Source organism: Garra rufa, chromosome 7 (assembly GCF_049309525.1).
Source record: "Garra rufa chromosome 7, GarRuf1.0, whole genome shotgun sequence".
In the NCBI taxonomy this organism is placed as follows: domain Eukaryota; kingdom Metazoa; phylum Chordata; class Actinopteri; order Cypriniformes; family Cyprinidae; genus Garra; species Garra rufa.
The window spans coordinates 5,335,190-5,345,703 of record NC_133367.1 but is presented as its reverse complement, the minus strand read 5'-3'; the positions used below and the strand labels follow the sequence as shown (position 1 = coordinate 5,345,703).

The 10,514-nt window shown below is 36.5% G+C and overlaps 1 protein-coding gene across 1 annotated transcript; it reads left to right on the top strand.

The window, feature by feature from the left end:
- The first annotated feature begins 242 nt into the window (after window positions 1-242).
- On the top strand, window positions 243-5,175 carry LOC141337861 (NLR family CARD domain-containing protein 3-like). The gene is made up of 7 exons (XM_073843441.1): window positions 243-301; window positions 822-926; window positions 1,351-1,435; window positions 1,562-1,757; window positions 1,844-3,674; window positions 4,906-5,076; window positions 5,148-5,175. Exons 1-7 carry the CDS (start codon window positions 243-245, stop codon window positions 5,173-5,175), a joined length of 2,475 nt encoding a protein of 824 aa, XP_073699542.1.
- The last annotated feature ends 5,339 nt before the right edge of the window (window positions 5,176-10,514 follow it).

Here is a 10,514-nt window from a genome sequence, read left to right as displayed (position 1 = left end):
TTTCTTGTAGCAGTGTTTAATCTCTGCATCATAATATATTTTGAAGCATATTTTTTCTTTTCATATTGCTTGTTTGTTAACTTTACATTCGTAATTTGTCTTTCTTATTTTTCCATCATCGTTTCCCCTCTGAACTATCGTGATATTCATCTCAGTGTCACAATGTCATGTCTAGGTCCTAATGAGCATCTGATCATCTTCTGCGCCACAAATATCTCAGCGTTGAGCTGTTCAGCTGCAGTATGTCAGAGAAGCAAGGAAAGGAGTCTCCCTCTAAGATGAATCTCTCACAGAAACAGAGGTGAAACGGAGTCTATATCAAGTGGTTAGCTTGAAAAAATTATCCCAGCATTACTCATCATAATTGCATTTTTTTACTAGTATGCATTAAAATACAGAGCTCTTTTAATTCAGTTATTACTTGTAGGAAAAGATGCAAAAACAGATTTGCGATTACATCCATTTCCTATTCCAAATCCTGCCTGTGGTGCTATGCTTCACAATGAAAGCCCTAGAATTAATAACATTTTCATTGTGTCAGTATGGCCATAAAAGTGAAATGACAGCTCGTCTGTTTTGTTTTAGAAAAATAATATAAATTCACTACATTAGTTTACATTAATTCCTATTTTCTCATGTGAAGATGTGAACAGGTATAATATGGGTGTACTATAACAAGATTTTAGAGACACTTGTATTTTAAGGTGAAGTAGATATTGTGAAGGCTGTGGAATCAACGTTTCGCTTCACTTGAAGCTCTTGAAATAAAACGGTATCTCTTGCTGTATTTTTTTCCCTCTCTCTGTTCTCTGTGTCATTAGTGTAAGATCAGCCTCACATGTGTTCAGCTCTGTGTCTGTGAAGAGTGACTGGTCAAAAGAGAAAGGACCAAATTTCAGTGAGAAAAAAACATCATCTACCCAAAGGTAATACTGGTGCTGCTTATTGTTGGTCACACATTAACTGTTAGAAAATATTTTAGTTAGTAGTTTTAATGAGATTTTATTGTTCAAAACTTAATCATGGTATACATTTTATTTAAATAACTAATTATCACACGGATGATCTACAAACAACCAATAGGAGCAGGCAAATAAAGGCAAAAGATATTTTGAATAATTATTTTCAAAATAATTTTAATTGTGTATATATATATATATATATATATATATATATATATATATATATATATACATACATTTTTAAAAAATTATCGAAAATACCTAAATAGACCATACACCTTAACAGCATGATCTTAAGCAGCCACTTCATTTTCCCCTTTGTTTAAAAAAAAATATTTGCAAATGATTTCTGCCTGAAAATGCAGTTTATTATTTTATTTGCTAACAGGCTTCGATATGACACATTAGATTCAGATTTCCAAACTCACAAGAAAAACAGAAATTTCACAGATGATCTCCCAGGGATCTTCCAGGTAAGAAAACTCATTTTTATATAAAAAAAAAATATTCACAAAAAACAAATAGGATCAATTGTTTTGGCCAAATATAGATGAAGATTGTTTTATTGTTGTCATTGTTTTTTCTTGCATTGTTTGTAGGGTCTCGAAAACAAAATGATCATGTTTCTAAAGAATGAATTGGAAAAGTTTAAGAAAATATTACAAAAAGAGGACTTGCAGTACTTTGTGAAGGACTTTAATGAGAACAGATGCAGTGTCAAAGAAGCAGCTCTTGATCTCACACTCTACTTCCTGAGAGAGATGAAGCAACATGAAGCGGCTGATACTCTAAAAAGTAAGAGACTCATGGCCATCTGTCATATTGTCATTTTTAAATGTAGGAGAGAAACTAATATTACAAATATCTGTATTTGTGTTTAGATGAGCTAATATTCATTCATCTGCTAAAATCAAACCTAAAGAAGAAGTATCAATGTGTTTTTGAAGGAATTGCAAAGCAAGGTGACTCTACATTTCTGAATAACATCTACACAGATCTCTATATCACTCAGGGTTGTAGTGAACAGGTCAATACTGAACATGAGGTAAGACAGATTGAAGTTGCCTCCAGACGTCATGAATCTCAAGAGATACAGGTTGAATGCAAACATTTGTTTGAAGCACCTGAAGAAGACAAGCAGATCAGAACTGTACTGACAAAAGGAGTTGCTGGCATCGGAAAATCAGTCTCTGTGCAAAAGTTTGTTCTGGATTGGGCTGAAGGACAAGAAAATCAAGATATCAGCTTCATATTTCCTCTTCCATTTAGAGAGATGAACTTAAAGGAAAAAGTAAAACTAAGTTTGATGGACCTTATAACCCAGTTTTTTCCAGAGACAAAAGGACTAAACCTTACAAGAAGAAATCAATTTAAAGTCCTGTTCATCCTTGATGGATTGGATGAATGTCGACTTCCTGTAAACTTTAAGGATAATGAGACGTTGCATGATGTATTTTCACCAGTCTCTCTGGATGTTCTCCTGACAAACCTCATCAAGGGAAATCTGCTTCCTTCTGCTCTCATCTGGATCACCACCAGACCAGCAGCTGCCAGTAAGATTCCTCCTGACTGTATCGACCGGCTGACAGAGATACGAGGATTCAATGATGCACAAAAGGAGGAGTACTTCAAAAAAAGATTCACAGATGAGAATCTGGCCAAAGAAATCATCGATCATGTTAAACAATCAAAGAGTCTCTTTATCATGTGCCACATCCCAGTCTTCTGCTGGATTTCAGCCACTGTCCTCCAGAACATTTTGGAGGAGAAAAGACATAATGATCTGAAATACAATCAGGCTGATGATGCCTCCAAAACACTGCAGGAGTCAAATACTGAAGACACTCCTAAGACTCTGACACAAATGTACACACACTTTCTCCGCTTTCAGATCCAGCAGAGCAGACGAAAGTATGATGGAGAATACAGACAAGATGTTTCCTGGGATAAAGATGCCATCTTTTCACTGGGGAAATTGGCATTTCATCAGCTGGAAAGAAACAATGTGATCTTCTATGAATCAGATCTTGAAGCCTGTGGTATTGATGTCTATAAGGCATCAGTGTATTCAGGCATGTGTACCCAGATCTTTAAGGAGGAAAAAGGGATCACTGTAGGTACCATGTACTGCTTTGTTCACTTGAGCATTCAAGAGTTCATTGCAGCTCTTTATGCACAGCTGTTTCTGGACACAAAGAAAGAAAATATATTTACTCATGAGTCTTCAGGACAGGAAAACAAAAATGAAAATGTGATTGATTTGCTCAAGACTGCAGTGGACAAGGCACTCAAGAGTGACAATGGACATCTGGACCTTTTCCTTCGCTTCCTTCTCGGCCTGTCACTCCAGTCCAATCGCAGACTCTTACGAGGTCTGTTGATGCAAGAATACGACAATGACCAGAGTAAAAAGGAAATAGTTCAGTACATCAAGCAGAAATTTGAAGCTAATCTGTCTCCAGAGAGATCCATCAATCTGTTCTACTGTCTAAATGAACTGAACGATCAAACTCTGGTGAAAGACATTCAGACCCACCTTAACAGAGGAAGTCTCTCATCTGCTGATCTTTCACCTGCCCAGTGGTCTGCTTTGGCCTTTGTGTTGCTGACATCAGAGGAGGAGCTGGAGGAGTTTGAGCTTCAGAAATTCAAGAAATCAGACGAGTGTCTCATTAGATTATTGGCAGTCATCAAAACCTCCAAAAGAGCACTGTAAGTCATTTTCTTGCTTTCATCTGAAAAATACATTCATCTCAGAGTTCCCATGTATCCTGGGAAACCTAAAAAATAATGACATAAAGTTCAGCCCATGAAAAATGAGATAAAATGTTAAATGTCCCGGAAAATCTTGTTTTTCTGGGAGATTAAGCCTGAACGATATGGCCATTGTAATTGTATCAACCTGATATTTATAGAGTAAAACTGAATAATTCTAATTGTTGAAGTTTTATTAAAATACACTATCTGTCTTCCCTAGTAGTGTACATTTAAATCATGATAACCACAGTTAAATGCACTAACATAGCACCTTAATACCAGGGTGAAAAGTAACTTTTCTGGGTATCTGTATAAAAAACAGTACTTTAAATACATTAAGTATAAATGGACAAAAGTCCAGACCTTCTGACTCAGTGTGCACAGTGTTTGTCATCCCTGTTTCAACCAGCTTTAAACTAGTTTAAATTACGAGTAATTTCTGTTCTTCCCTGAGTTCAAGCACTTCACATTGGATCTCGAAGCATTGTTTAGTGGTTGTGTGACACTTATCAGCAAGTAAATGCATCTACTCTATTGAGATTTTGCTGTGCTGCGTTTTGACCTTTGAGCCGAGCAGATAAACAGTCCATGAGGTGTAGTTCAAATGAGTCTCAGTGTTTCATTCTGCTTTTGGTGTATAAACATTATATCAAACATTCAAATCTTATTATTTTATCATGTCTTTATCATATATCTCTCATCATATATCTCTATCTCAATAATTACGTTATCATTCTCATTACTGTTTCAACGCCCAGCAACATTTTCTTGTGTTTTTCCTTTAGATGAGAATGAAGAGTTTTGTTCTCCTTTAACCAGTTATTGTTAGTAGCAAAATGTGCTATGTTCATTCATGCTGAGGTTTGCAGTGACTGTCAACAGATAATCAGCTACCTAGTGATTTTTTATTATTATTTTTTAGTGGCTGCTTTCAAATGCTCCTGTGCCTATTTTTTATTTATTTTTGTGAGCACTCTATAGAGAGTATCATGTTTTTACATTGAGTTGTTACAGCATTGAGCGTTGTAGCCAGTGTTGAGCACATGATCACAATGGCAAAGGTGATGATCAAGACTATAAATGTATATTTCATTGTAATTAAAGCTATAGGTGAAAAATGCATTTATTATTTGTGTTTAACCAATGTATTTAATCTAATAATTTTGTAATCGTATTTCCATTGTAGGCTAAATGATTGTGGCCTAACAGACAAAAGCTGTCAAGCTTTGTCTGCAGTTCTTCGATCAGATACCAATCTGAAAGAGCTGAACATGAACAATAATAATCTGCAGGATTCAGGCGTAAAGTTGTTCTGCACTGGACTAAAGAATACAAAGTGTCATTTGGAGATACTGAGGTAAGTTATATTGAGACAAATATTAAAAGGAGTCCTATTATGCTTTTTCACTTATATACCTCATGGTATAGAGGGTTGAAACACGTGGAGCTGCTGTAAACACGAGTGATAAGTCAAAAGTGACGATCATCCACGGAGGCGGAGAAGTAAGAGATTTATTCATCATACAGTGCAGATAGCTTCACTAGCCTTATGGTATCGGGCGTATAAATAATGAAATACATTAGCACAATAATGATAATATCATGTATCGGCGATCTCGTAGGCTGACGATAGGACCAACCCTGCTTTCAGACGAATGCAATCGGAATTATATTAAAAATAATCCTGGCACTCCCAAGCTTTAAAATGGCAAAGACAAGTGTAAGAATCACTTTAATCTAGTTTGCTGCTTTGGGAAGGGGCATATACTGAATGCCATGTAAGCTGATCACCAATTGCAACGCAGTGAGACTGCTAACCAATCACAACACATTTGGATTTTCTAAAGGTGGAACCCGGAACTAATCGAGCCGTTTGTTCCAGCCTGGGGAGAAAGCCATTGTCATAATGTAAATTATGTGAAAAATTATGCGTTTTTCAAACCACCAAGTATGATAGCATGTTCTAGTGCACCCCCAAAACAAAATAAAGACTTTGTAAGAGAGCATATGTTGTGCATTGACATACTATTATATTTATGCCTGCTAGTGTTGGCCAATATGCCTTAATTGACATATTGTCAATTGTCAGCCTGTGAGATTGCAGATACACGATAAAATCGTGCTAATATATATAATTATCTGTGTTCTAAATTTCTTACTCGTTTTGTAAGGGTAGGCTAGTCTTGTTAATCAGCATGTGACTTTAGTTGTACGTGTACAGCATGCTGACGGAGTGGTTCCACTTTACTTTCAGTTTTATTCTCTGCTACCCGTTATCTTCAAAGTGGTAAATGTGCATTCATGAATTTTAGTTAGTTTATCTTTTTTTATCTGTCATATTGACTACGTTTACATAGACACCAGTAATCTAATTAATGACCTTATTCTGAATAAGACAATAATATGATTAAGCTGTTTACATGAGTTGCTTTTAGAATATTCCTTTCATATTCCCATTTTACATGTTATAGTGCATAGATCGATTAATGACACACGTCCACATGCGACGCTATCAGTTCATCTTCGTTATTGATTGATTGATTGATTTTATTTGACCACTTAAATATAAAATAAAATATGAAAACAGTACTCTGTGTCATACATTAAAATACATAAATAGTCAGGGATAACACAATAAAGCCCAAAGACTTATTTCCATTGTGGTCCCTATAAGGGCAAAAGGAAAAGACAAATTGCAGCAGTTCACACATCAATCATTTTTCATACATTAAACAAATTCATTCATATTATACAGAAAAATTTACAATAAAAATAGACTATAATATAATAAAAACTATGATTGGCATCTAAGCCATTTTTTCAAACCCTGTTTAAAACTGCCTATGCTTCGAACTGTCTTTAGTGTACCAGGTAACCGGTTCCAAAGGGTAGTTCCAGCGTAAAGAAAAGACTGTTTGCCCAGATTAGTATTAAATCTGGGGGGTACAAAATCTGTTGAGCTACCCCTAGTGGTGTAACTATGACCTTCACTTACTCTTTTAAAATAATTTCTAAAATATTTGGGAACATCTCCATTAACAATTTTATGTACCATACCCAGCTGCATCTGAGATACGCGATCCTCAACTTTCAACCATCCCACTCTTTCAAAGTGGGAAGGTTCCAGATGAGTTCTTATGGGAAGGTCTAAAATTAGCCTTATTAATTTATTTTGAGACGTCTGAAGCCTATGTTTCAGGTTCCCTGTGACACCATTGTACCATGATCCACACGCATAATCAAAATATGGCTGAATTAGAGCTCCTGCCAGAATTAGCTTTGTTTTTTCATCCAAAAACTTTGATATTCTGGCCAAAAAACGGACTCTCTGATTTACTTTAGTAATTACCTTACAGGCCTGACCTACTCCAGATAAATTACAATCTAATATACATCCAAGATAACTGATTGATTCCTTGGCAGTAATTACAATATCTCCAGCTAGGACCTTAAAACTGGAGGCTTTCTTTAACTTTATCTTTGTTCCGAACAATATGGATTCAGTTTTCCCTAAGTTAAGTGATAATCTATTATCAGCCATCCACATGCTAATATTTAAAAGTGATGAGCTAAGTTTGTTTTCAATCATATTTTTATCCTTGTGAGAAACAACCATCGCAGAATCATCTGCATATAAAAAAAGACTGCATGAACAAGCAGATTTTAGATCATTTATATACAGTAAAAAGAAAAGTGGACCCAAAACACTCCCTTGAGGTACCCCACAGTCCATGCCTTTTGGTTGAGACATTTTCCCCCCAATGTCCACTACTTGCGTTCTATTCTCCAGATAGGAGCCCACCCATTTCTGTGCTAATTCACTAAAACCAGTCCCTCCAGAAAAACGCGGCGTTTTTTTGTGATTGTTGCGGGCAAAAATCCTTGATTATGCGGCACGTTTTCTTAAAAAATGCGATTGAATATGCGGGATATTTATGCAATTTTATGCAATGAAATTGCGGGAACTTGCAAAAACTGCGGGAACTTGCAAAAACTGCGGTTTGGTGAAAAAGAGAGAAAAAAGTGATTCCCCCAACACCCTTATTGCCAGATGTAGCACCGTAAGGGGTGAATTTCGTTATTCTGGACTCAATTATAATTATAACATCGACTACTCCACCCTGGGAATCTCTCCCAGGGAAATAATGGTCAAAGACACCCAGGTCTGTTCCCACAAGAATAGAGCAGAGACGTGAATATAGAAAAAAAGATACAATATTTTATTATTTCTGGGATAAAAGCTAAACACACAGACACAATTTAGGACACAAGGGGTTAATATGGCTTCCAAATCAAAACAAAAAAATAAACAAATTAGACAAATCAAAAGTAACACATCAGATGGCAAGGAGAAATAACCAACCTACCCCAATTCCACTTCACTACGCACTTCAAACGTACACTAATGTACTCATTTCATCACAAACACACGTGTATTCAGATGACACATGTAAAAATCAGAAGAACAAAATCACTCAGTGAACAAGGGTACCCATTAACATGGACCTAGAGTGGTCAGCACTCCTTAGCCCGTCCAACAAAATTAACAAAATCAACATCAAATTGACACAAATCAATAAACACACACACACACACACACACACACACACACACACACACACAAAAGAATACAATAAAATAGTCATAAGTCAAAATCAACTAAACACGAAAAAATAAATCAAATCAAATCAATAAACACACAAAAAAAGAAAAATTGATCAACAAAAATAGAAAAGCAACAAAATAACAGATGCAATCACATTACACCTGGTCCATCAACAATATACACACAACAAAATTTACTCCATAAGATCACGCAAACTCACAACCCTTAGTACCGATTTCTCACGCTCACACACTCGTACATATACACACTCGCACACGCTTCCAACAATGAACAAACAGACCACACTCAAACCACTCACATCAATTTATAATTTCATCCACACAACAATCTAATGGTACCATACGAACCCCACAAACACAGTCCTCCAGTTGAAACAGTGCGGGGATGGCCAAACGGCCACACGGATTAATATTCGGGTCTCACAATCTCTCGATGTCCAGTTCACTTGATGTGGACTGGTCAGGCAGGCGAAAATGAAGTGAGGCAAGACAGAACGTCGCGGCAACGCGCGACCACAATAGTTCTCGAAAGAACGAAGACAAAGACCCAAACGGAAATGGGATTATGAAATCATGCAAGCCCGCATATTTTGCGCGCGGAAATCTGCAATTTATGCGGCGAAAGTGCGGCGTATTTGAAAAAATGCGTCCCCCGCATAAATATGCGGACTTTGGCTGATTATGCATGGAATCATGCGATCGCATAATCGCGTTTTTCTGGAGGGACTGTAAAACCCATGGCTTTCAATTTATACATTAAAACACCATGGTCGACCGTATCAAAAGCTTTTTGTAAGTCTAACATGACCATGCCACAGAAGTTTCCATTATCTACCTCTTTTTTTATATAGTCCGTTAGAAACAATAAACAGGAATCCGTAGAATGTGATTGCCGAAAGCCAGATTGAAACTCATAAAGTAGGTTTTGTGATTTTAAGTAATTATCAATCTGTTCAAAAATAATCCTTTCAATTATCTTTGACAGACAACCAAGAATTGAGACAGGTCTATAATTACCATGGTCTAATTTACTCCCTTTCTTATATAATGGAATCACTCTGGCAATCTTGAGGTCATTGGGGAAGCATCCTTGTTCTATCGACCTGTTTATAATATGAGTAATGCTCGGAGCAATAATCTCAGCGGCATCCCTCATGAATTTAGATGGAATAGAATCTAATCCTGTGGCTTTAGAGCCATCAAGCCTCTTCAGCTTCTCAAGAACAAGTGTCTCCCTCACCTTTTCAAAAAAGAAACTCCCCACCCGGACACCTAACTGAGAGTAAAAGTCCTGCACATGACTTTCACCATATTGACCAGTCTGACCAGGTAACTTTTCCACAAGCTTCCTGGCAACTGATGAGAAATGCTTATTAAAGCTATCTGCCACCATCTCCTTCTCTGATGTAATATTGTTGCCAAGGTCTAGAGTGATATTACTGTTTTTTGTTTTTAGCCTTTTACTGTAGCCAAGTTGCTTAAGGGATTTCCATAACTTTCCTGAATCGTTTCTATATTCAGCAATTTTTTCATTGAAATATGCCTTTTTACTATTGCCCACTAATCTATTAACTTCATTTCTTGCCTTTTTATAATCAGCCCAGCTCTGCTCATCCTTATTTTCTCTGAATTTCCCATACTTCCTATTTCTTACCCTAATTGCCTCAAGAATGTCATCATTCACCCAGGGTTCTGTTCTCTGCCTTATTCTAATTTCTTTATATGGGGCTATTTTATCCACAGCTTCTAAAAACATACTTTTAAATAGGCACCATGCTCCGTCCACGTCACTACATTGCAAAACTTTAGACCAGTTCATTTTATTTAAACAGCCATTTAGTGCTTCTTTGCTATACTTTTTCAGTGAACGGGTTTTTATAGAAGTATGACAGTTGAGCACCGCTTTCTTGATCTTTCTAGTACAGAAAATAATAGAATGGTCACTCAACCCATATTTTATAACCCCGCTTTCTGTTATCCTAGATTTGTCTGACACTAGGACAAGATCAATCGTGGTTTGGGTGGTAGAGCACACACGTGTAGGCTCATTAATCAGCTGATGTAAACTATTGGAGCGACAGAAATTCATCAGTGCTTTATACCCGGAAACATCACTTTTCTGAACATCAGTGTTAAAATCCCCCAACATGATAACTTCAGATTTAACCA

Bases quoted from the DNA above. Each gene is read 5' to 3' on its own strand.
- LOC141337861 (XM_073843441.1), top strand. From the start codon at position 243: ATGTCAGAGAAGCAAGGAAAGGAGTCTCCCTCTAAGATGAATCTCTCA. The intron at 3,675-4,905 runs GTAAGTCATTTT...TTTCCATTGTAG, and splicing joins AAAACCTCCAAAAGAGCACT to GCTAAATGATTGTGGCCTAA. The intron at 5,077-5,147 runs GTAAGTTATATT...CTCATGGTATAG, and splicing joins TGTCATTTGGAGATACTGAG to AGGGTTGAAACACGTGGAGC.